The 27126-nt window shown below is 39.2% G+C and overlaps 3 protein-coding genes across 5 annotated transcripts in view; 2 read left to right on the top strand and 1 right to left on the bottom strand.

Moving 5' to 3' along the window:
• Nucleotides 1–10178, bottom strand: part of vti1a (vesicle transport through interaction with t-SNAREs 1A) — a 115873-nt gene extending 105695 nt beyond the window's left edge. For both annotated transcript variants that reach the window (XM_083932438.1, XM_083932439.1), the window contains exons 1-3: nucleotides 10050–10178; nucleotides 4312–4370; nucleotides 3349–3459 (exon numbers count right to left, since the gene is read on the bottom strand). In XM_083932438.1, the coding sequence (XP_083788564.1) occupies nucleotides 3349–3459; nucleotides 4312–4370; nucleotides 10050–10143 (264 nt within the window). In that variant the 5' untranslated portion in view covers nucleotides 10144–10178. The remainder of the gene's footprint in view (nucleotides 1–3348; nucleotides 3460–4311; nucleotides 4371–10049) is intronic.
• Nucleotides 10179–10422: 244 nt separating this feature from the next.
• zdhhc6 (zDHHC palmitoyltransferase 6) lies at nucleotides 10423–16877 on the top strand. 2 transcript variants are annotated; one of them, XM_083932869.1, is made up of 11 exons: nucleotides 10423–10502; nucleotides 11661–12203; nucleotides 12413–12504; nucleotides 12912–13071; nucleotides 13207–13365; nucleotides 14243–14296; nucleotides 14604–14771; nucleotides 14997–15038; nucleotides 15781–15926; nucleotides 16081–16127; nucleotides 16215–16877. In XM_083932869.1, exons 2-11 carry the CDS (start codon nucleotides 11937–11939, stop codon nucleotides 16313–16315), a joined length of 1236 nt encoding a protein of 411 aa, XP_083788995.1. In that variant the 5' UTR covers nucleotides 10423–10502; nucleotides 11661–11936; the 3' UTR covers nucleotides 16316–16877. The 2 variants fall into 2 exon arrangements, with proteins under 2 accessions (XP_083788995.1, XP_083788994.1); XM_083932868.1 differs by having other exon boundaries at nucleotides 15778–15926.
• A 2077-nt stretch (nucleotides 16878–18954) lies between these two features.
• Nucleotides 18955–27019, top strand: coasy (CoA synthase). The gene is made up of 10 exons (XM_083933064.1): nucleotides 18955–19075; nucleotides 20522–21256; nucleotides 21406–21620; nucleotides 22201–22332; nucleotides 23289–23478; nucleotides 23674–23738; nucleotides 24271–24355; nucleotides 24537–24634; nucleotides 25427–25573; nucleotides 25698–27019. Exons 2-10 carry the CDS (start codon nucleotides 20575–20577, stop codon nucleotides 25782–25784), a joined length of 1701 nt encoding a protein of 566 aa, XP_083789190.1. The 5' UTR covers nucleotides 18955–19075; nucleotides 20522–20574; the 3' UTR covers nucleotides 25785–27019.
• The last annotated feature ends 107 nt before the right edge of the window (nucleotides 27020–27126 follow it).

The raw sequence follows: 27126 nt of genomic DNA, 5'->3' as shown, positions 1-27126 counted from the left end.
AATCTGTGTTGGACCAAAATGATTTGCAGCTTACTAAACCCTTTTAAGCACAGACCTAACAGTTCAACATGGTAAACCTTTGAAGGGCAAGAAAGGAATGGCTTGATATAATAAATGCGTATTGTTTACAGGACTGACAAAATTACCACTAAATCTCTGAGCACAATGTTGCTTTATGACTGCTTATGGCTGATACTTCATTATTTCCGAAGCATCACTTGAGTCACATCCTCTAAAAGTGGATTGTGTTTCGGGAGACACAGCAGACGTCTGCAAACCCCCACTTTCCCTGCTGGGACACACCAAGAGTGGCCCTTTGAGGATGGTGGCTCTGTTTACCCGATAAATTGTATTAAATTAAGCTTATGTTGGGCCTCTTCTTTGCCTGATCAAAGCCACTGCTAAGAGCCACGCTATCCTGCTCCCCCTGACCAGGACAAGCCAACTTCATCAAATAGGATTTTCATTGTTCTTTTTCATTTCTTTCACATTCTGACTTTTTTCATTGGTTAGGTTGGCATCCCCTTTGGGTCCTGCAATGCCTGTTTGTCACGACCCAGCACTTTAAGACCCCCACTGTCCCCTCTATTATCGCGGTGAAGCTATCTGCCAAGCCAACAAAGCTACATCTCATATATACACCTTTGGGATGCCCGTTTGATAAGTTGTCTTCCTGGATGAAATGGCTGGGTTACTGAGGTCGACTTGGGCCCTGTCTAGAAAGGAGCAGGAATGAGGTCTCAAGCTGGCACACCGGTGGTAGGAAGACTTCAAACCACGGGTGAATGGGAGGATGAGAGAGCAGGTTAAGGGGGGAGACACCCGTGGGAGGCCAGTAGGGGGTGGGGTTGGGGTTGAGATTGGGTAGTGAGGGAGTGGAAAGGCCTTGATATCCACGGAAAGCACAACAAAGCCAGAGCTTTTTACATTAAAAAGAAAGGAGATTGCCTTTTTTCCACTAGACGCCTTTCGAGCCGAGTGTCATGTCCTCCCTAGGCCTGCAGGAAGTGAGAGGCTGAGCTCGGCTATAGCATTTGGCACATCAGAGGCACATCTGAGGGGGCTGAAGTTCTTGCCTTCTGAACACTTGCGTCAGATTTACGGAAGACCAGATATACTAGATGTTACTGCGTGAGGTGGGTGATCCTGGTTTAAATGCACACTGATGTGACCACATCACTCACAGAGGTATAAAAGTGAAAATGACTGTTAAACTGGGGAGTCACAGTTACAAGCAGGGCAATATTCTTTTATTCTTTATCCACTAGGACCATCCTACTGCTGCCTTCTGCTTTGCATTTCAGTATTGTGTGCCTTGACGCATACAGTGATACAGTAGTAAGAATTTAGAAGTAATTACGTGGGCGCAACATTTGGTTTTATAATTTATAACTTTTGTCAGGTAAAAAAAACCCTGTTTTTTCCACATGTGCCAGTAAGAAAGGCATACAAATGCAGGTAATGATACATTTGCACCAATATCAGCCACAGCAGGTGTTAACTGCTTGATGATTAAGCATGGCAAGTGTGGGGAGAAGAAAAGTTAAAGATTAATCGTTAGCCAATTAAATGCCCATGGTGAGGAAAGTAAATGGTCTTGGCATGGAGTTTTCCTCCTGTGGTCTCAGTTAGCACATCTCTGTGGTGTTCTTACAGATCACTAGCACATGATATATCCGCCCTAATGTGTCGTTTATGCATGTTTACTGGTTTATGATGGAGTGGGAGGGGATGTTGTTATTTTCCCAAATTCAATTCAATACAGATTTTTGTAGTGAATACCTCATTAATTCAGCAGATGTTTTAGATAATGATAAGGGTGAAATATAAGCAGGTATTTTTGTTAGGAGCACGGGCTGAGGTGGTATGAGATATAAACTGTTAGGATAAAAATCACTGCATTGTTTTTACATAACCTGTATTAGAACATTAAAACTATCCAGTTCCTCATATGTTGTTTAAAGTCATTCTCAAAACTTTCATTTTGTAACAAACAAAAACATTTTACACACTTTCACACACTTGTAATTCTGATAATAATGTCTTTATTTGAAGGCAAGCACTCTGAAATAACGATAAGATTACCGTTATTTTCTGAAATCCTTTTCCTTAAGCATCAGCTACCGAACAATAAATACTCTATCAAAGTAAAGAAAAGTTCTCATTTGAGACAAAAGCTACACCTTCAATTCAAAAAAAGTTTGTTGAGTGTTTTGCCAAAATCTAAAAAGGCATAACTTCATTTGAGCCGCATTAACAACAAGGTTTAATGCTGCAACGATCCCGATCAGCCTTTTGTGAATTATTCTTAAAGTTTGTAAACGAACCCATTCTGAGGTTGTGGATTTTTTTCACAAATCATTGGATTCGTGGAAGGATTCGCTTGCTCTCAAGCTCAAGGCCGGTTGCTTTTACACTACAGATTTATTATCCTTTTGTGAGCAACGGCACAACAAGACTGACAACAGGAAACAACAAAGAGCTCATTAAAGAAACATATTTTTGCAAGGTAATGTTTTAAATACAAACAATGTATTTAGATATTTTTTTACTTAATGAAATAGGAAAAGATACAGAAATAAGAAGGAAAAAAGCTTTGGATTACATTAAATACAGGTAATTTCTCATTTCTATCACATTATTGATTAGGTGAAATACCCTGAGCAATATTGGTAGCCAACAATGTAAACTAAAAGCAGTAGACCCACAAGACTGGGCTGTTCATCAAGCTTTGATAGAGGCTGGAGATCAAGTCAAGACATACAGTGATGAATTACTAAACAAGGCCAGATTCTGCAGCAACAACACAAACACACAACCTGTTCTCAATAGGCTTCGCTTGCAAGATCAAATATGAACTTGGAATTAACCTCGGTGGGTGCACCACTGAGTTTCAGCATTGGACTGTTTGTTTTTGTGTGTGTGTGTGTGTGTGTGTGTGTGTGTGTGTGTGTGTGTGTGTGTGTGTGTGTGTGTGTGTGTGTGTGTGTGTGTGTGTGTGTGTGTGTGTGTGTGTGCGTGCGTGCGTGCGTGCGTGCGTGCGTGCGTGCGTGCGTGCGTGCGTGCGTGCGTGCGTGCGTGCGTGCGTGCGTGCATGTGAGTGAGTAAGTGAGTGAGTGAGTGAGTGAGTGACTTTGGTTGAGGGGGCAAACAAGGGATGGGAACCACTAAGGATTTGGGAGGGCCACAATTTATAAATACAGTATGCCATATACATAAATATTGTGTTTCTGCACTTTTTTGAAAGTCACACTTTAAAATAGGATTTTCGACATGTTAATGGTGTACATTATGTTTGCAATATTTAAATACATTAACAAAGATTTATGAAGGTGTTTAAGTACTTACAAAGTCTTTCTCCAGCTTCTCTATCTCCTGCTTGTAGCTCTTCAGTCTGCTGTTGTACATGGCTCGGCTCTGTATGGGGATCTCCCGCACCTCCAGGTCCATCTGCTCCAACTAAACATGCAGATATTTCATTTCATTTAACAAGCATTGATAAGTTTCACAACTGAAAAATTACTTGGAACATAAAAGATTAACTAGATTGACAAGTCTAGAGTTCATTCTGATCCAAATTTACATCATAATGATGATCATCATAAGGTACGATTCTTGCGAAATGTGTTTTAATATGAATATTTTTGTATCACGCTCTTAAGCTGCTCAATAAAGAAATTGTTACAACTCTGAAAATATTCAACTTTTCGAAATGACTAACTTCAGCGGCATTAACTTTAATATGTTCCAATGTTGATTGTAAAAAAAAAAGAAAATGCATCCCGTTCACGTCACTCAGCTGTGATAAAAGTTGCGATGGAGGAAGGCTGTTCTGTAAATAAATACACAATCAAATATGAGCGCCCCTTCATTGCACTGACATGCACAGGCCCAGCAATGTCACAGTGAATGACGTAAAAGTACATTTGATGCATGGCTAGACAGGTCTCTCTGTAGCGGATTTGGAGGAAACTAATCACTGTGACATAACAAGACAACTGCAACAACAATTTGTCTCTGTCAGGTGACTTTGCTCATTTTTAAACAGCAACATGAAGACTCCCACCTCGAGATAATGGCTTGAAATGTGTCATAGGGGTGTCACTTAAAAGCAGATTACTGGAAAGTAATCATGTGAGGAGGAAGCCTCCTTTCCGCCATGTGAAGTGCGAGTGTGTCTGCATGTCATGTCACCAACAGGATAATACAGGTGCTGTTGTTTGGTGCCAGTGAAAATTGTCCCCTCCCTCTTTCGGCAAATTCATTATTTAGGAAATGGGAAGAGGAGAAAATTACTGATCAAAGACATACCAACTCTCTGACTTCTTCAAGCTGTTTGTCGACATTTAGAACCAGCTGTGTCTTCTCCTCTAAAAGAGAAAAAAACAGAAACATATTGATCAGCCGACAGAGGAACAGCGCTTCATGACAACAACCTAACTCCCCCGCAACGGGGGAAGAGAGGGGGAGAAAGAAAGAAAGACTGGGAAAAAACAACACACGAGGACACATTTGAAGATATATTTACACATTCTCTCTACACGACGAGCCAACATTTGATGTCTCTTAGTTATTGGCGTCTATGAGGCCTTTGTTGGTTTCTGTTGCGGAGCAGTGAGACACCTCGTGCCAACTCAAAGGGAAGGGAGGTGTCAGCTTTGCTCACTTGCCAGAAGTATGAGTCCCACTCACAATGACTAACACACAGTTCTGCACCTCACCCCGTGGCTGCTCTTCCACATTACCCATTGAAACTCATTACGACTTGCAAGAGTTCCAAAGAAGCATGTGAACCAGAGTACATCCCATTGTTATTTAAGGCAGCAACACTACCACTTAATAATTTCTGCACATATAAGCACAGGTCTTTGTTCTAAAAATGAGCTCTTTGCCCTGAAACTGAACCACATGACATATAGAAGTTGGGCCTGGTAGTTGAGCAATCAAGCATCTTTAAATGTTTGATACAACCATCATTAACACAACAATTTCAATGGAAAAATGTTTAATACATTACATTTTGCATAACTTCATTTTAGATATAGTCACAAATTTATAATGCTAAGTTGTTGTTAAAGCCAAATCATATATCAAGAAAAAATATTAAATATTTACTGATTACAAACTCAAATGTTTAAATGTGCTTCCTTCTAATCATATAAACAAGCCTCTTATAGCAGACATAATACTGTCAAGACATAGTGATAGTTTAAACATACAGTATTCTTAAGAAATGTATCTATTTTAGGTTTAAGATTAAATACTTTTAACTGGATCCAACTGCGAGCAGACATGTATGGGTATTGGTCATGTTCACCTAGTCATTACTTTCAGGCCAAATCATCAACATTACATGAAAAACAAAACACAAATCAGCCAAAGAAATAATATATATGGAGAGCTCCATTTCTTCTCCAGGCCCTGCTTTTGCATGTGCCCTTGAAGTCAAGCAAACTGGGACTTGCCAGACAATATTTACCTACTACACATTTCAGAACATTATTTACACTACACAAGAAGTGAAAATAAAATAATTCAAATAACTAGAAGGGCACTCGGAGAGCTCAGACCTCTGCTAAGGCCATGCCCTATCGTACAATGTTTTATAAAACTGTGTGTCTGTCTCGTGATTCTGATCCGCTCCACCAATGTTTTATGGCAATAGGGCCAGTAGTTTTATCCTGCTGACAGAGAAACAAACACACTGAAAAGAAAATGAGGTAATGATGATTAGCAGAAAAAAGGAACTATAAAAAGCACATAATGTCTTTGATAAGGCAGTCGATCTCAATAAATCAGTTTTGGTGTCTTTTTGAGAGGATACTGTAAGTAAATGAGCTAAATGAGCAAAAAAAGAAGTGATCCAAGATAAACTAGGAACTATTTCAATTTTTTTTTCTTCCAAAGTACTTTAGAAAAGCTAAACAGTATTTAGTTCAAATATTTGTATTAAATAAACTATATATAGACATATTTTTAGAGGGTAATTCAACCAAACATATTTTTTGATGAATTATAAATAATTGAAATAAAAGTCAACAAAACTTCAAGCTTCAAAGCAAATCACAAGGCTATCGGTTGGGGGACTGCAATTTCAGAAAAGAGCTAAGTCGAGATCTTCATTTTTTCAGGCACCGTGGGACAACATTAACTTTTGCCAATCTTCAAATTCATTTTTAAAACCTGTGTCCAACCTCACAACCTACACAGTAAACAGCCAGAGGCGATCCACTGAAAGGTGAGAGATTGGGCTTTCTTGCTCAAACTCAGGCTGGAGCTGGAGAGCTGTGAAATATGTATGGATATTTAACAAGAAGACTACAGACTGCTGAAGGACGGATGAGGAGTTCTGTACACAGAAGTAAGGCAAACAAAGAAGAAGTAGGGCTTTGCAAATATTTCTTTTACTTACATTTTTTTCCCCATGATTGACAGGCAAACTCTTGCCGTAGACACTCAAAGGTGAAAAAATGACATTCATGCTTCATGGAACAAGGCTTAACATTTCATTGAATGCTTATTCGAATATTCCTTGAACATTAGGTTTTGGGGGTTGGTAACAAATAAATAAACACACATCCATTTGATTGTTACATGAATGAAGACAGTCAAGGACATTTTTACCACACACCCTGGCCAGTATCAGCAATTGTGCACATATGAAATGGAAAGATACAACAACAGCAATGACAAAGGCTCTTTGTCCGGCGCTATATTAACGTATTGAATAGAGGGCTGTCAAACCACAGGGGGAAAAAATCAGCCACTTCAGGAAGAAGAGCCAGAGGGACTTAAGAAAGGAAAGAAGAAAAACCTTAACGAGAAGGAAGGGGATTGAAATTCAACTGTAAACTATTCTGTTGGTGGCAGTAGACATTGAACAACTAGGCTACTTATAGTTGCAATGCGGTTCCTGGCTTTGTGCATATTCATATGGGCTTACTCTGACACAGTCAACAGATGGTGAGAGGAAGCAATGTGGAATTACACTGTGGAATGGGCTGCTATGAACCTTCAAAGGTGCCAATTCCCAACCAGAAATATTCAGTCAGGCAAGGTTTTGTGAGAGGCAGTGCCCTTTGAAAAGCCAACGAGAAAGCTTGAGATAAATGTTCCAAGAATGGGTTGGAAGCAGTTTTTAGCAGTCAAAACTGAAAACAAACTCTAGCAGTAGTCAGTCACGGAGTGGACAATAAAATTTAACCAGCGTATTTACAGTAGTTCATTACCAATATAATATCTAAGCTATACTTGATATTTATCATATCTTCTTTGCTCTTTCAGTTGATCTTGATTCAAAGACATGTCTGTTTTTTCAAGTGTAGCAGGAGAAAAGAGAAGAAGAGTCCTGTGTTTTAATGCGAGCATATACAGTAAGGTCTGAGTAAAAATATGGAACCAGACACTTAACCACACAGTTCCGTGGACTACCTTTGCAAACATAAATTACATTTGTTGTTTTTATAATCGATTATTACTTTGTCTTTTGTAGCTATTTTTTTAATATGTTACTTCTCATCTGTTAAATTAATGTTGCTGTGGAGAACGATATTTTGCTTCCATGTATGTCGAGTGTGTAATATGGAAGTGATGATAAAGAATATGTGCTAGTACAGCATGATAAAATGGAAAACTGGACCTACAACAATCAGAACTTAATAATTAATTAAGAGAAACACTTTAATTGGGGACAGTTATAATGTGCAGTCTGTATTACGTAATAACTACACTACAATCAAATCTGTCAAACTTGTCTATTATCCCGCTTTCATGTGTGACCTAGACATAAAGAGATGGATAAGAAAGTATGCTTAAAGCCTTTTTATTCTGTGACAGGCCTGTACTACTAGGCTGCTACCTGTGAGTGTAGCATTATTACATGGGCCTATATGATCTATCCAATCACCTTTACCTTTTATAGGGCTTGGTTTAAAAATGAAGATTTTTTCGAATAAAATAGATCTTCATTTAAATAATCTGAATACTCATTCATAAAAGGAAAAATCATGTACCAACCATGTTGTGCTAGCCTGTTGGGAAGATGTTTAAATAACACTCCAAAGTTAGGCTACATTTTGGCGAGGGAAAAATTGGCACGGCCATTTTCAAAAGGGTCCCTTGACTTCTGACCTCAAAATATTTGAATGAAAATGTCACTCAATACTTACTGACTGTAGAGTAGCACTTTAGTATGTTAATTACTGTAGTATGTTCATGTAAGATAAAGAAATACATTAATGCAACTGTCTTGGAGTCAATTCTTAATGTAAACATTCATATACAATGCACCAGGTTAGAGTAATCCTTGTACCATTTACAGTATTAGTAATCTGAGAATCTCTTTCATATCCAAGCAGGACTGGTTTTGTAACTGAAATATCCCTAATTAAATTGATATTGAATCAAATTGGATAAAGTTGGAAATCGAACATAAACCTTGTGAAGCGAAATCAAATGGATTTGTGAAATCAGTAGCGATACCCAGCCCTAACACTGTATACCAAAGACTGTGCCTGTTGCTACCCATTTATAAATATGTTTAAAATAGTGCCTATTTTTTATTAACACATTGAGCATTACAGTGTGTGCTTTGGTCAAACATGTTCAAAAAAACTATAAATTTACTATTTGACAAATAAAGGAATTACTGTCACCAGGTGGCAAGTTCAAACCCCATTAATCATCTCTGCTGCATGCCATCCCCACCTATTTCCCCTTTTTATTGTGTATGGACCATAGACTGCATGGACATAAAAACGCTGCCAATAAAAGGTATTTCACTGACATGCTGTACATCAGGTCTAGCCATATCACTCAAGAACCTAAATTAGCCTCATGATTGTAATCCTTGTGGAGAATGCACGCAGCATCTACTGGACAGAAGCAAGTCCATTGCAAAAAGTGCAGTGGCGACACAGAGCTACACTTTTAGTAATTTTGTTTTCTTAACATATACTATGATGTAAATCCCAGCAAAGTTTGGTTTTGGTGTCAGCAGACCAAACAGACTGCACCTTCTGTGGTAGCAGAGGCAAAAGCTGTGGAGTATGGAGGAGGCCATAAACAGGTTTTGACAAAACTGATCGACCAGAATAAATTGTCAGGTTCAGTGGAGACTAGAGATACAAATAAAGCTCTTTCTTAAAGTTTTTTGTTTGATTAAATCATGCTTTTCAGTAATGGCCAGTCTGACGTGACAGAGTAGATTTTTGTTCTGGTGTTAGCAGGTGAGGGGTAATGCAGCTTTTCAGAAGGAGGCAATGTGTTGGAGGGCGCCACAGTCAGTTAGAGGACTGAGGAACAACAAGCTATCAGACTTCAATCAACAGAACTACTGACAGGCACACATCAGCAGATCCGAAGGACTGCAGCTGGGGAAAAAAGGACAGTGTGGAAGCAGCTTGACTTGGTCTCAAGCAGGTGCAGTGTCCAATCAGCAGTCAATTACTAAAATAACACACTAACAGACCCATTTACCTTATTTACAATTACCTGTAATCAATTCACCTGAGCTACATGTCTCTGGAGCGTTGAAAGAAACCATATATATCAAATACTAACCAGTCTGACAGTGACATCCAAACCAAAGCCTGCCCTGTTGTTGCAAGAAGACAGGCTCAGAGTTGTCATGGTGATTCCAAAACTCAGTTTCATAGTAATGTCCATTCATGAAAAAAACGTAATAAAAGTGACCAGCCTAAATGCTTTTACACTACCATTATAGCCTACAAAAGCACTACATGGAAAACACAAGATGTTATTTGCCACTAGTTTCATTGACACATTATCACACAAGCTAAATGCATTGAAGACGTACACAACTTTACAGCAAGCAACACGTGATTTGCCCTTTTACATAAGACCTGTGTTACCATTTAGTGCGACAAAACGTTTACTGCTAGATAACATGGTAAATTAGTGAAATAGTTAAGTAACTTCTGTAGGCTACACTTACTACCGTTAGCTAGCCTCTCTTATGACAAACGCCTGCTAACTGAAAGCTCTAGCTCAGCGGTTCCAGCTAACATACGTTAGTTTTACAGTCTTACCTCCACTTAGTTTGGGAATTCTGCCAATTTTGTTAGTTACTTCAGCTGTAATGGTCCCAAAGTCCTGCTCGTATGCTTCAAAGTCTGAAGACATTTTGATGTTTTAGGTTTAAAACTGGTCTATCTCTCTATTTGACAGAGCTGGTAGCTCAGGATAATAACAACAGTCGCGAACGGTGTGACTTCCTTGAGTCGCAGTATAATGTGCCCGGTGAGGAACAAGGTTTATTTTTCACCTAAAAGTGTTCAACTGCTGAATAGAAAATATCTGTCACGTATATTTTATGCCAACAGTAAGTTCATATTTTGTTTTTAAGTTATCTGATGGTTCAGTGATGATTTGCTTAGATTTAAAAGTGTAGACAAGGAGGTTGAGGATAATAGTTTATGAGACACCATGACAAAGGTTCCTGTCTTTATACAGAATAAGAAAAGAACCAAGGAAGTCGCCAGGTTGGTAATTTAAAGTGACAGTTTGTTCTCCGTCAATACAAAATGTGCATTTTCGTGTAGCAATAAGCATTTTTTATATCTGTATAATGCAATATTAACCGTGTTCCTCTTTGTAACTTGTGGCTGTATAATCCGTTAGTCTTGTCAAGCTGGCTAACAAGCTAAACCAGCTAACGTTATCTTCTGTTAGCCCTGATGCGAAAATCCTTTTTTTGTTTTTGCCAAAGGCATAATTAATTATGTAGCTTTTTTTCCAGAGTGGTCGCGCTGGTCCAGCCTGTGAATACGGTGGCTAGTGCTTACGCTTGCTTAACAATATATGTTGCAATGCAATGTTTTTCCTTGATGCGAATTAGCTAGCTTGGTAACACAAGCTAATTAGTTTGGTCGTTGTTGGGCAAAATCTATGGTGTGAACCCAGTGAGTCATTTTATCTTAAGGTGCAGCACTACCCACTTCGGCGTACCGTTACTAACTATGTGTTCACATTTCGTGTGCTTGCTTTAAAGCTATTAGCTAATAAGATAACTTAGTTGTTAAAGGCAAGGCAAGTTAAGTTGTCTAGCACCTTTCAACAACAAGGTAATTCAAAGTGCTTTGCATCAAACATTAAAAGCATTTGGAAAGAAACACATAGACAATCACAGTCAGATGTAAAATTACATTTAAATAAAAAAACAAGCAAATAAAATCATTTTTAAATGAAATAAATAATAATAAGAATATCAAATTAATAAAAGTTCCAATGCACTATAAGCAGTCTTTTTTGTTTTGTTTACTTAAAAGGCAGCAGCAAACAGAATGTCTTCAAGTTAGTTATCTGTAAAAGTTCCCGATCTGCAATATATTGTAATACAACAGTGAGGACCAATGTGTGAAAGCTTTAAAAATAAATGAATAAATAGGAAAGTTTCTGTAATCAGCGTACTATTAAATATTGCAGTAAAAATAAGACATGGAGGAAATATAGCATATACTCTCCACTTGATTTGTATCAATGAGATTAAACAGTTAAATAGTATAACCATTGAGGTATGGTTTATTATGGTTTATTGTGCTTACTAATCTGACAACTGAAGGTAGCCTTTTTAGACTAAAACAAACATGCTCAGTAGATTACTGATAAAGTGTTAAAATGTCCCTCTCTCTTTCTCTTAGATGGGGAATTTGAGTCTGTCACAAGGATAGTGTGCTCCGAAGATTGGGAGGAGAGGATGCTGCTCTTTGCCAGGGCAAGAAACAATGGGACACAGAGAGCCCCAGTGACCCAAGACCAGGCCAGTTGCTGGGTACCGAGAAGACGAGAAAAAACATGTGCATCATCCGCACCGCTAACTTTGCAAGATAGCAGAGGAAAAAAGTAACTCATTGAAGCTTGGTCACTACATTTCAGGAATTCGACCAAACTACTCATACTAACCTTGTGGTGAAAAGATGAATTTCTTGTCAACTTTTGTGACATTTCAGAACCTCCATGAGGTTCGAAGATTGTGCCACTGGGGTCCAGTCATAGCCCTGTCTGTTATTGCTATATGCTCTACCATGGCAATTCTGGACTCCATTATCTGGTACTGGCCACTAGACACTACAGGAGGCAGCATTAACTTCATCATGCTCCTCAACTGGACTGTCCTCATCCTCTACAACTACTTCAATGCTATGTTTGTTGGACCTGGATACATCCCTTATGGCTGGAAACCAGTAAGGATCCTCAGAAAGGATAAAGGCCTATTACATTCCATCATATCATTCATTACATCATTGGTGTTTGTTCAAGTAGATAGTGTACAGAACAGGATCGATCCATGCCTGCAAAATAACCACATAAAAGTGTAATGTAGAGTGGAACCATTTAATCTTAGGAAAGATATCACATCAGACATGTAACGTATTTGATTATCCCGAAACAGGAGAATCAACATGATACCCAGTACCTACAGTACTGCAGAGTGTGCCAAGGGTACAAGGCCCCCAGATCCCACCATTGTCGCAAGTGTAACAGGTAACAGCATTTATTACTTAAGTTGAAGTAGGTTTTCTCTCACCTGTGTGAGATGGACTTCAAGAAAATAAAAGAGCACAGAGACAGCACTACTTTAGCTGGAAAATCACTACGCTATCCCCGGCACACCAAACTAGAGCTGGCTTGTGCGTGTATGTGGCTTGTCCATGTTATTTCCACCCATAAGGTTTGTGTTCAGCACTTTATACAGCACAGAGACCCATCACATCAATCTATTGTTTGATATATGTGACATTAAATAGATTAACATCATACAGTATACTTGAGATGTTAATCTATTTTTAAGATTTAGTCCGTCCTGCTGATGAACTTGTCACTCCATGTCCTCCCAAACAACCAGTCAGTTCCCCCAGCACTCCTCTCCTCCTCTGCCTCCCCTCCCCTAGGTGCGTGATGAAGATGGACCACCACTGCCCCTGGATCAACAACTGCTGCGGCCACCTGAACCATGCCTACTTCACCAGCTTCTTGCTGCTGGCTCCACTGGGCTGCTCACACGCCGCCATCATCTTCATTATGACCATGTATACACAGCTGTATGAGAGGGTCAGTAGTCTCCTTACCCCACTACACCATGAATTTGATACCACAGCTTTTCTCGCAGCAGAGTTTCCTCATTCATTTTATCACTTGATACTGATGTTGGCACATGTAAAGCTGTTTTCTTTTTCCTCACTGCAGATATCATTTGGCTGGAGCACTGTTAAGATTGATATGAGTGCTGTGCGTCAATTCCAGCCCCTCATGCCATTCAGTGTGCCCGCCTTTGCTGCCACACTCTTTGCCTTAGGCTTGGCACTGGGCACCACGATTGCTGTTGGCATGCTTTTCGTCATACAGGTAAGGTTTTCATGAGGTTTGCAATTTACACAAGGTGTTGGCTATGTTGGATATTTAATATGATAATTTCAGTATTAACCATGCAAAGCCATAACCTGATGCGCCAGGTAGTTTGTTACACAGAACCATCTGAGAAGTCATCATTGGAAACTGTTTGAAAAAGGGCAAACACTTTCAAAAAAGCACCAGGCAGGTGATTGAATGAGCCATATGTCTATCAAACTCTTGCCGAAGCCAGTCGGGAGAAGCCTTCAATGTCTTTAGTTTCTCTCCTTTGAAATAAGAAATACTCTGCAGTTCTGATATAACTGATGGTATACTAGCGCCATTTGAATGAACAGTTGCCTCACACACACCTAAACAGAGCTTGTGAGCAGAGTGGTATAGTGAGAATTCTGGTTTCTTTGCTTGCACAACCGTTCATTCCCCCCACTCCCCCGCTCAAAGCTTCTTTGGGCCCACTCCACTCAATATCGATGCATGTTCAACTCAGATTTCACCTTGTTCCACTCAAATTGCTTACCACTCGCTCCAAAAAAGAAGATGAACTGCGCCGTGAGGAAGGGCCGGGGCTCCGTTCATCTGCATGTACTGTCGTGCTGCAATAACAGACGAGCCAGGGCATGCTTCAAACTCATGGTGTGAGCTGTAACAGAACAAAATTAGAGTGGGAGATATAGGCGATGCTCCAACTTGTTTAAAAATCTTGCTCACTTGCACTCTGATTTGCTGGGCCACAGTGGTTCAGACACAAGCAAATTACTTGAAGCCTGACATATCATAGTTGATATTGCGAGAATCCAGCTGCCAAAGCAAAGTCAGCTATTGAGGAAAGTATAAGTTGACTCAGATTTTGAAATAGTTTGTCCTTTTTTAGATGAAAGTCATTCTTCGAAATAAGACCTCGATCGAGTCCTGGATCGAGGAAAAGGTCAGAATGTCTCTTTGATTTCCAATGTTTGTTTTGTACTGAAAATTTTGTAACATTAGTATAATTTAAGATGGCTAACTTATTTTGCTTGTACTTTTGCTTTTTATTTACAGTATATTAAAGGATTCCTATTTAATGTGTTTTAAATATTTAGAATGTCAAAGCCCTTTTAAATTAGAAATGTAATTTTTAGGACTAATCAGTCAGTACAATATAGCGGGCTGATTACAGAAACTTGACACCACCCCACCCACACAATCCCACTGACACACGTACGCTCACAACCATTCTCTGTGTCGTCCACTAGGCCAAAGACAGAATACAGCACTACCAAACAGGGGAGGAATTCATCTTCCCTTACGACCTCGGCACCCGCTGGCTGAACTTCAAGCAAGTCTTCACGTGGTCAGGGACGCCCAAGGGTGATGGCATTGAATGGCCAGTCCATGCCAAGTGTCACCAGCACACCTTAACTGTAGGTTCATTTTGTTGTTGAGTTGGGTAATGTGTACAATTCTGTCCGATTTGTCTGTCACTGTTTTTCTTTGTATGTTAAATGATAGATGATCTCTAGTTTATTGAATGTTTAAGAGCAGTCGGTATTTTAATAAATCATATTGTTAATTTATTTCCTGCTAAACAGAAACCGTTGCATTGTCAAACTATATTGAAGTCAATGTTCTTGTTCGTCTTCGAACAGATTGAGCAACTGAAGCAGAAAGCTGATAAACGCGTGAGAAGTGTAAGTACCTGTCAAATCTGTATTGTGACATCCATGTGGTGTTGATTTTCACTCAGCACAGACACACAAGTAGATTTTAGGATGGACTGGCTGTGATGTGTGTGACTTCATAGAAAGGTGTGTGAGATTTCCTCAATTCTACTTCATACATCAAAAAATGTTAACAAAGCAATTGGCAATCCTTTAAAGGTCCCATATTATGCTCATTTTCAGGTTCATACTTCCTACGTATTTTGGGTTTCAGCTAGAACTTGTTTACATGCTTTAATATTCAGAAAACACTTTATTTTTCTCATACTGTCCTTCTGAATATACTCGTATTCACCCTCTGTCTGAAACGCTCAATTTTAGCACCTGTCTTTTAAAGCCTGAAAAAGCCCAGTCTGCTCTGATTTGTCAGCATTTCTGAATGTTCTGTATCTGCGCTCTCTGCGCCATCTATTCAGCCAGGGAAACACTGTAGCGGCACTACCATACACACGTTAAATAGTTTCACAGTATTTATATAGCATCACAACCTGATTTATGATCAAAAAAGACAAAAATCTCACTGTTTACGATACGGGACCTTTACAGACACTGTTATGTAATGCAGATTGTCAGAAATGTTGTCATAAGTTTCAAAGTATTGAGATTAAGGAACTCAACTTTATAAACACACCTGTATCTTGTGCGAATTGAGTTTGTGGTCAAAACAGTAGAATAACTAAAATAACCACATCTTGTATGCCTTGATCAGCAGGTCCAGTACAGAGCAGTGGAGGACTATAACGGAGCTTGCTGCCCTCTGAGCAAAGGTCTCCAAACCTTTTTCAGAACCCCCTGCACCGAGGAGCCCAGGATCCCCCTCAACAAGGGGGACACCATCCTGGCCACTCGTGGCACCAAGTGAGTTCAGTAGGCCAAACAAAAACAACAATCATAGTTGGGCATCTGATTAAGGGTTGATTTTGAATCTTTAAGTAATGAACCAGCTTTATTTTTGTCCATGTGAATTCACCTAATTGTTTTTTTGTTTTTCTCTCTCTCTCTCTTTCTCTAGATGGTGGATGTATGGAGACAAAATGTTGAACGAGGAGCATATGAGAGGTGAGATGAGATGGCCTGTGGTTTGAATTAAGTCATAACATTCCCTGTAACAAATGTGTAACAGATCCTTTCTCTTTTGGCTCTCAGTGGGAGAGTGTGTAAGGGGATGGTTTCCAAGGCGATGTGTGGAGAAGTGCCATTATGACACAGCCACCAGCGAAAGCACCAGTGAGAAGAAAGTAAATTAATATATTTGAACAGGCTTTCTGTAGAGCAGGGGAGTTAAACTGAACAAAAGGTGTCAGCCCGTACATCCACTGAAGATGTCATGCCTGATGCTGCAGGCTCACCATCAAGAAATTCATACTTTGATTAAAAATTTCTCACATTTCAATACCAACTTGAATTTTTTAAAGGCAACCTAGTTCACTACGTCTTACTGAGCACCTAGCTGTCGTGTCTTGAAGAGGACTACAGAGTTAATACGAGCGACTGGTCTCATGGGTTCAGTTTCACTCCTCTGACAAAAGTAAAACCCAGCAAGAGTCTTAATTTCCAAGAATTGCCACCAGGCTTTAATGTGACTTCATTGTGATTACATGACCTTTTACTTGAATCTGTTGTTTTTACTTGTGTTGATGTACATTTTTTGCTAGTTATGCAATGCCTCTGCCCAGTTAACCCCGGGACTCCGTCATGCAACTCTTTCTACAGTATGGAGATAACACTTTGTTTCTTTTTATTATTTTTGTAAAAACAAATTGTTTGCCTCAAACTATAAATTGAAAATTAAAAAAAAAATCTTCTGCAGTAGTTGTTGTTTGCCTCTGTCTGTGATTTCTATTAAACCTCGTGTTTTAACACATATTACTTTTTTAGAGGAGCAGTGGGAAGTATTTATTGGCAGAAATGGATGTAATATTCATATAATCACCTGAAACTAGGAATCATTGTGTTTCTTAATCAAATAATTAATTTCTTAACCAAAGTGTCTTCAATTTAATGTGAAAGTAATTTGGCAGTAAATTTACATTTACAAATCTTTGGATCCCCTATTTAGCTTCTAGTAACCAGGTGTTAGTATACTCGCAAGTGTTCCTAAGTTAACCTTAACCTTTTTATACACATTCGCATAGTGGTTTTAGTCTACCAGAAAACTGTATGTTGCTGTATTAAGCACTTGTTTAAATCATATACGTCATGCACCTCTGAGAGATGTACATGAAATATATTGCATTACAGTTTTAATAAGGTGCGACAACCTGTCTGATGCCAGGTAAGTCAATGCTATAATATCTGATTCAAGTTGGTGATTGCTCCCATATGAGATATGCCTACATGCAACAAAAGTAATTACAAGGAGGATTTACCGTAGAGGGTATGTTAGTTGGGACTTGTTATTGAATGTTTGCAAGACCTTATAACTTTAATTCCTTGAGCAAATGTGTCAAATACACTTAAAAAAAAGTCACAGCCTGAGAATTTGGAACAAACCTGTGTGAAAAAGGGACAGATTTTCAGAATCAAGTATCATATTTCACTTAAAGGCTCTGCACGCCAACACAGGTGTTTTTAATTAACCTCACTGATTGGACCATATCTGCTCAGGTTGGATTGGCCAGAGCACTGGTGGGAGTCAAGGTCACCAACATACCAGTGAGAATCATGAAAGCATATATTGTTAACAGGTGCAACATGGTGTCAACCAAGCACTTTGTGTAATGTATTGAAAATAGGTCCAATTAGGCAAATAACTGAAAACACCTGTTTGGAAGTGTGTAGGACCTTTATTATATACTTGTCACACAGGCATTTAAATGATTTATATATTCCATTTGTTTTACTCTATTGTCTGTGTCTGTTATTGTTTTATCTGCCTCATCTGTAGAGAAAAAAATATATATTAATATAAATAAATACTATTATATAATTATATTATGACAGTTTTAAGTATCGCTGCTTTAAGTGTTGTTGTTTTTTCTTTTGTTTTTTTATTGACCTGTCAACTTCCAGTACACTAAATAAACACACTATAGTGAGTCTGGTTACCTGAACGCATCTTGTCCAGCCAATGACCCTATTAATTACACGACTACAGGTCCCAGACTCCAAAGCTGTTTCCTCAACCAATCAGGGTGCATGTAAACATGTCACGTGAGTCAGTGTATATACTACGGTCACGCCAGCCGCCGATTGAAATCTGTTGCGCATCTATTCCTGCACTTACCTGTGCCTGAAGTTACCAAAATGGTGTTGAAAGCAGTTTTTATACCCGGTGAAACGGTTAAACGTGATTAAAATTATAGGTTTGCTCGTTTCTTCAATAGATCCTAACTATCATTTTGGAAAATATCAAGACAAAGACGTTTTACTGCATGGTTTTATAATACATTTTATTCAAAATCCCTCCCAGTGTCAAAGTGCGTACTGGCGAATGGATCATTTCCTGATTTTCTAAGTTGATTAAAATTATTCCGTAGGAGGTTTGCTAATATTTACAATGGATTCTTGTTCACAGGGATCCCGACTATCATTATGGAACATATCAAGACATTTTACTGTATGGTTTTATAATAAATTCAATTCCATAATTTTAAATTAACTCAGAAAATCAGGAAATGATCCATTCGCCAGTATGTACTTTGACAGTGGGGGGGGGTTTGAATTGAATTTATTATAAAAACCATAATGTAAAATATTTTGATATTTAACATAATGATAGTCAGGATCACTGTGAAGAAGAGTCCATTGAAAACATTTTCATACCTATAATTTCCCTCATGTACAATTGCACCGGGGATAAAAACTGCTTCCCCATTTTGGGAACTTCGGGCACCCGTACCGTAAGTGCAGTAATAGACGCGCAACAGATACTAAACCGGGGCTGTCTTAACGGGGCTTTTTCAGTCGGCGGCTGGCCTGACCGTCGTGTATATCTGCGGATGAATCTCCCTCTTTAGTGTACGATTCATCCCTTCTTCACGTCGCTTTAGAGTTGCTCCACACAGGTAAGCTTGTGCTACATTGCAAGGTTTGCAGAGGGGTTTTTAATGGCATTTTCTACAGGCAATGTGATGGCGGTACTCCATATTTAGCTAGCTGTGACTTTGAGTCTAGAGTATACAAGTTCGTCTCAGTTCAACTGTCAACTGTTTAAATGCAACGCTAGAAAACATGCTAGCTAGCTAACTAGATAGGTCGTAGTGGCTAAACATTATAAACTGCGCATATCCGTGCTCATATTTGATTGGTCAATGGCTCAAATCACGACCAATAGCATGTTAGGTTTAGGTTCTTTTATTTATTTATTCTTTAAATTATCATGTAATTATTTTTAGGTTTCTATTGAAAACATTACTTTTCTTACATGTTCCAGAGTTATACGCAATGTCAAAAATGTATCTCTATATATACAAATAATAATAATATAAATTAAAATGTACAAACACAGTAAAGCTTAAAAAAGGGAATTAAGAAAAACAAAAACCTATGGGGTCTTCTTAACTAAGGGAGTACATTTACAATGCCTAAATAATCTAATAGTTTTTGTCATTTATTATTTTTGAGTTTAAAGTTTTTTCATGTGGAGAAATATGATTTTAAAATCTGAATCTTTAAACATTTACACAGACGGTAGGTTGTTAAGCCATATAATGATTCAATGAATTATTTAAGTTTCATCTGACAAATATTTGGGATTGTTAAGAATTAGTAATAAATCCATCTTCGTAAGTATTGCTATCATCATGTAACTCTACTGCTGTATTTCATGGACTTTATTGCATATTTTTTCAGCTACCTCAACTATGTGGAAACATTGACACAATGCTTTAGGGTTTAAAACTGGAAGGTACACTGTTGCCTTGTTACTATGTAACAAATGAATTGCAAAATCAGGGTTTTAAATAAGAGAGTCATTGTTAAACACTGAGACACTGCAAGGATGTTGATAATATTATCCCGAGACAGTGGAGCTTATCACTCACAAACAATACACGGCATGCTTCTAGTGATGCAACAGTAATAAAAACACAATTAAGGTGTTGGACAGGACAAAAACCTGTTAATATTAAGTATATCGTTATTTTTAGTAAAAATGAAAACATAGAATTTAAATTGTCAACAAAATAAGTACTAATGTAATGAACTTGTAGCTATATCTATTTTTAAAGTCCATTGAGTCTTGTAGCTGATCCAGTTTTCTATGCGTCTTCTCTTTACATATTTGGCCTCTCGATTGTTGAAGTCTGTATTTTGTTTAGAGAAACATGTCTTCATTACAGTTATGTCTTTGCATCTTAAGCAGTATTTCCTTATTTTAGCAAAAGTTTCAAAGCCACAACTGCAAAGAAATGGCCACCACTGCTAATCAAAGTTAAACATTTCTAAAATCGTTTTGAATTGTGTGACTTGACACTTTCCAACCCTTCCTGTGTTTCCCCGTCCTCTAACAGTGGCTCGGCAGATACTGTGACAACATTGATTCCTTGTGAAATCAGCCAGGAACATGTCCATGTTCAGCACGGGCATCCTTGTGCTGACATCTCCTCTCCACACCCTCCCCTTGCGCATCGCTCCGGTGCTCAGTTCAGCTGCTCAGCTGGTGGAGCGCACACTATACGTCCACCTCCACCCAGGACTGAACCTGGGAAGTGGGAGTCAGCCTCGAGCAGTTTTCATTCCACCGGTAGGGGATCTTTCTACGCTCATCAGCCGCCTGTACAGCAATGCGACTGATGTATGCGGACACCTGGATGTTCGTGTTTTGCTGACCAATGTTTGCACTCAGTCAGCTGGCAGTGGTACCACAATCCCAAACTGTCCCTTCCCCACACCGCAATCTTTGTCTCACTCCCCGGAGGTGGTGCTAACAGACTTTCCTCTGCAGGACCCAGGTCAGTCCCATCAGGTTACTCAGTGTCTGCAGAAGTACACAGGCCACTGCTATGTGTGCAGCCCTGGCTTGCCCTCAGTGCTGCTTCACCCACAGCTAATGAGGCTGCAGGAGGAAGAGGAAGGGCTGAAAGAGCCTGAAGAAAGGGCAGAACCCTTGGAGATCTACAGTGACGTGGTGGTAGGGGGGACATTTGACCGGCTCCATGGAGCCCACAAGACATTGCTTAACATCTCATGTCTGCTGGCCAATAGAAGGTTTCTTATTGGTGTGTGTGACCAAGCAATGCTGAAAAGTGAGTAGTTTTGAGTAGTTCATTTCCAGTATTTCCAGTTGAGAATGTGTATTCCTGTAATATCCCTGAGGCTAATGTCCCGTATCTGGATGATTTGTAAAATATATATATAACGCTACCCCCCGGCATCCTTTTCTTCCCGGCTTTAGAAAAAGTGCTAAAGGAGCTGGTCCAGCCCTACTCTCTGCGGGTCCAGAGACTACAGGAGTTCCTGCAAGACATCAAACCCTCACTGCAGGTGGAGATTGTGCCCCTTGACGACCCCTATGGCGTGTCTGTGGTTGACCCCTTGCTGCAATGCATTGTGGTTAGCGAGGAGACTAGAAAGGGTGGCGAGGCTGTCAACAATAAACGCCTTGAGAATGTAAGTTAGAAATTCAATGGTGCATCCCAGTTGGCTGGACTGTGATCCAGTCCACTGTTTACTCAAGTGGACCGGGACACAGTCCACAAATCTTACAGTACAAATTTTATGGAATTCATAAAGAAATGTAAACTGGAAAAGTTATGATACTAAGAATTATTTGTATTTGTAAGGGTTTTGTACTTTAATGCAGCAATGTTTGTAATCCATTACATATTTTCATGTAATTAAGGTCCTCCCCATTATCAAATTATGTCATCGCCTTATCAAGATGTATGCCACAGATGGTACTTTTAACATATTCTTATGTCAGTATCATGTAGCCCTAGTGCAGTTTTTTTTCCATTACAAGTAGATCTCTTTTTATCTTTTCATTTGTCAGGAGGAGATGGCTCCTGTTGTTTTCTACGTAGTACTTTTCATTACATAACTATTCTCATCTCTCATGAAAGTCATGAGAAAACACAGAAAAAAGTTCCAGTACACATTTTAATCCTTGTTGGTCCACATATAGGTGATCATAGCCTGGGTATACATTGGCACATATTTGATGCCCTGTGTTCTCTGCTTCCTAAATCAGGGCCTCCCAGCTCTCGTCCTCCATGAGATCCAGTTACTTAAAGACGCCCACCACACTGAGACGGAGGAGGAGAAGATCAGCTCCTCCAGTCTACGCTCTCGTCTGCTTGGCACCCTCCTTTCCCCACCTAAAGTAGGTCATGTTTAAAAAATGTTTACATTTTTAAGGATTTCAATGCAGGATGCTGATAGTGGCAGCAGTGAGGAAATCAAAAGGTTAGAATATATAGTAATTGAAATAAAAACATTTTTCTTTCTTTGCATGTCTGGAGCTTGTTAAAAGGGTAGTAGTAAAAGGCTGATGTAATCCTACTTATCTATAGGTCGCCATCAGAACATCACAATCATGCAGCCTGTAATTCAAGGGCCTGCTTATGATGATGAAGAAGATCTAAATGTGTTTCATTCCTGTTTAATGAAATACCTTCTTGAAAGTAAAAGAAGCCTCTAGTCACATGAAAGTCATCGGCAAATCATCAGCAAAACATTTAACGCGTTCGGCTGTTTGCAGCTTGTAACAAAGGTCAAACATGCAGAACGGTCTTCAGAAACTTTTTAATGTTTAACTCTGCTAAACGGAGCTGTCTTATACAGGAAAACAAACTAAAGGTTATTCTTTCCAGCATATGTCAAAGTACAATGTCTTCAGCAACATAACACCTACTTAAAGAGCTAGGATTACAAATTTGTGTGTGTTTGGAGTAGACAAACCAGTTCAATAAGTGTAGGGTTGAACAGAATGTATCTATGGAAAATCTGCTTGACAGATAGACATGACTTGAGTGCATTGAGGTCTTTGTGTTTGTCCCTGCTAATAAAGACTATTGTTAGTATGTAATCAGAAAGACGGTCAGCTCCCCTGCATTGAGGCTGGAGAGTCTCTCTTGGCCAGCCTGACTGGTTTTAGGAGCCACATGTGCCACTTGCCAATGCACATGTACAGTTTTGACCTGTTCTCTACAAGCGTTCCCTTTTTATATCATCACCTCCACACAATGATTTTAGATGCTGTCATGTTTATTGCTGCAGTATGTGCTGCTATTTTGTCCATACTCTGTGCCTATGTATCTCCTGTTTCTTCTGCACTAGGACACATCCCAACTCGCTCCACTTCCATATGTGATTGGCCTGACAGGAGGCAGCGGCAGTGGAAAGAGCTCCATTGCCAGGCAGCTGGAGGCTTTTGGTGCAGTCCTGATTGACTGTGACAAGCTGGGCCATGAGGTGTATGAGCCCGGCACTGCTGCCTATCACAGAGTGCTTGAACAATTTGGGTCAGGTGAGGAAACATTTGTGTGCTGAGGACATGTGATTATTGGAAGGGTTGGGCTATGGTTAGAGATGCGTAATACATCTCTTTGTGATACCTCACTCACTATTAGTCAACTTTAATGAAATATATGATGATGATGATGATGATGCAGTTTTGCTTTATTTTTTCACTATCCTTGTCTGCTTCTTTTGTCATTTTAAGATCTTCTGAATGAGGATAAAACCATCAACAGACGTGCATTAGGAAGGAAGGTTTTTGGAAACCAGGTAATATGACAAGTATGAATAATGTTCAGTGCATCATGACATTGGAAATGATATGTTAACTGCATACACCACTGTATATCAACTAGGGATGGGCACGAGAAGTTAATTCCAAGATCCAGGGATCACATCAATTCCTCGAGGGCCAATCGGGTACTCGTTTTTCCAAATCTATTTTTAGAACGCAACGCATCTTCCTGCAGGAATAATGATGCACAGCAACACAGCCTACCCAACACCTAATGCTTGGTCACAATCAAAACAGTCGCAGTTACCCTTTGAGGATTTATTTTTCCACAACTACAACTTCAAAACATTGTTTTCTTAAGAAAACCTCATTTAAATCCGTGTTTGCATTCTGTTAACGATCACTCCCACTGTGGAGAACATGGACTTCGTAGCACAGAGGTGGCAGGTATCAGCATGTGCTGCTCTGCCAATCGAGTTCATTTGAATTAAGGACAACTCGAGGAAACGATCGCTCACGCCCATCCCTAGTATCAACAATTTACCAAAGATGCTATTTGTCATGCAGGAGCGGTTAAAGGCCTTAACAGACATTGTATGGCCGGAGATTGCACTTCTGGTGAAGAACAGGATTAGCCAAGCCAGAGAGGAAGGTATTGTAGAGATTTACATTTACAATCCTAGTACTATAGAACTGTCTGTTGTAACAAGTGTCCCTAGTTTTTGTGGATATAGGTTGTTTAAGTGTTTTCTGTCTTGTGTAGCAGTTTAAAAAAATGTGTGTTGATACACCCTTTTCACTTTTTTAGGCTAATGTAACTTTGCTATTTGCAGGTAAACAGGTTTGTGTGCTGGATGCAGCGGTTCTTCTGGAGGCCGGCTGGACAGACGTGGTACACGAAGTCTGGGTCACCGTCATCCCAGAGGAGGAGGTAATATATATGTTCCTGCATTCCTCGGTGTCACATTGCTGTGGATGACCTGATGGAAAATGTAAAGGTGATGAATCAAGGTGAAGAGGTTTTACTGTATACTTGGTTCAGAACATTGACATTGTCATTGGCAGTCAAGCTAAAATGGGTTTCTACAGTATATCAGCATCCTTCACTGAAAGCAATGGCTGCAAATTTGAAGTGCTAAAATGTTTTCAGGAGGAAGTGAAGTAAAATCAGTGGTAAGGCAGTTTCTCGATTGCACTAGCGTGTTGGGGAAGTCGTGGCTAAAAGTGTCTTTTACACTGCATCTTTTTCTCTGACTATTTTGCAAAAGTTGAAGCCATGTTTGTATGCCTCCGCGCTGGCAATAGCTGTGGCTAGATGCATAATATTTTCAGGTCATCTGTCTGTCCCATTCTTGTGAATGCGATGCCTCAGGAACCCCTGGAGGAAATCACTTCAATTTTTTTATTTGACCGTAACTCAAGAATTCCTACGCTAAGTATGACAACATTTCACACAAATGTCTAATAGGATAAAAATGATGAAGCGCTTTATATCCAAAAAGGTCGAAGGTCAACGTCACTGAGGCATCATAATGTTCAGCAAATAAAAACCTGCTTTCCTGGCCATTTTTCAACACCATAACTCAGGAACAAGAAGTGGAGACATTTGGTTGAAAACTGAATTGGTGACACTGAAATTTTAAAACTCTCTACTCACTGGCTTTTCCCAATAAGAATACTAAGCTAACCCACCTGCCTCTCCGTGTTTCCCCTCTCCTCTCAGGCAGTGTTAAGAATAACAGAGCGAGACGGTTTGACCAAAGAAGATGCCCTGCGCCGGCTGCAGAGCCAGTGGTCCAACAGCAAGCAAATGGGGTACGCCAACGTAGTGCTCAGCACGCTGTGGGAGCCAGAGGTCACTCAGAGACAGGTCAGACACACATCATGCCATCAGTAAAGGGTCTACACATCTGCATTTCATGGAATAATTTGATTCTGCAAAATAGGAAAACTATTGTTTTAAATAATTCTAACAAATTATTTTATTTTCAAAGGTACTGAAAGCTTGGAATCTTCTTCAGGGGAGGATCCAACAGAGGCGAGAGGGACACGCGTGTGTCGTTACATCATCTCAGCTGTGACCCAAGCATGCTGAACAAGAATTTGTCAGGCCAGAGACATGTGTGCACAAATGACTGATCCACATAAAGAAACACTGCCTTTAGAAAGAAGTGAGGATGGTAACTGTGCCATTGCGGCAAAGTCAACAAGCACTTACATCTTTCTTCTACCAAGACCGAGTGCCTAATCGAGTTAGTTGAAAGATGGATAGATGAGGAAAAAGACGTCATAAAAGATCCTGAACAAAATTATTTTGGAATTTAAATATGTAATTCATGATGGAATAATAAATGTTTTTGGAGGGTTTTTTATAAATGGTATGCCTTTTTAAATAGGTTCTGTTTTTTAAGTGATATGCCCAAATATTCAGCCATCCCACATCATTTTAAGACCAAGCAAAGACTGTTCTGGGTACTTTGTCAACTTTTTAAGTTCTGTCCTCTCTTCATGTCTAAGTATAATTAATATGAATGTATCTTAGAAAGCAACTAATGCTAGGGAAATATGAGATACCATATTGAAAGATTGTATGATCGCTGTTAAATCATAGGATTAAAAGCTGTGTGTATCTTTGCAGTTTCAGGGTTGGGAGAATATTTTAACAAATTCACTATCTAATGAGGAATTATTAATTATCAAAGAAGGTACATTGTATTTGAGTAATTTATGCAATAGATTAGGATATGTTGCATTATCAATGTCAATGTCATGTTGAAATACACTGGGAAAACACAAGTAAAGCAAGCTTTTTCTTTGAAATGCTGAAAAATCTGCAGTTAGTCATGTCTCTAAAACTGAAAAAGCCAAAAGGGAAACAGTGTAGAAACAAAAACCACAGAGATGAGTTTTAACTTACAGTAGATTGCATGTCAGATTCTACAGCGAAATTACAAACACATTTACAGAATAAAATACTGCTTCATTGCTTTAGCCATTTTTTAACATAAGGGTTGTCCATAGAAGTCAGTGAAGTGTCATTTGATCATACAGTTGGTGAGAAATGTCATTATCTTGCATGTCATCTGGAAACTTAGAATACTAAATTGTCATAACATTAAATGATACGTCTTCAACCAGTGAGTGGTCTCTGCTTTTGGTTTTCCTTTCGATTGAAGATATGCGTTAATGGACCAGAATGTTTTTCATGTCCTGTTAAAGGGGATATTATGCTCATTTTCAGGTTCATACTTGTATTTTCCATTTCTACTTGAACATGTTTACAAGCTTTAATATGTAGAAAGCACATTTTTCTCAAACTCTCTGAATATAACTGAATCCACCCTCGGTCTGAAACGCTCTGTTTTAGCACCTGTCTCTTTAAGGCCACCTCCCAGCAAAAAAAACCCATCTGGTTCTGCCCAT

Source organism: Echiichthys vipera, assembly GCF_963691815.1.
Source record: "Echiichthys vipera genome assembly, chromosome: 18".
Taxonomy (NCBI): Eukaryota; Metazoa; Chordata; class Actinopteri; order Perciformes; family Trachinidae; genus Echiichthys; species Echiichthys vipera.
This window is presented reverse-complemented; position numbering and strand designations above follow the sequence as displayed.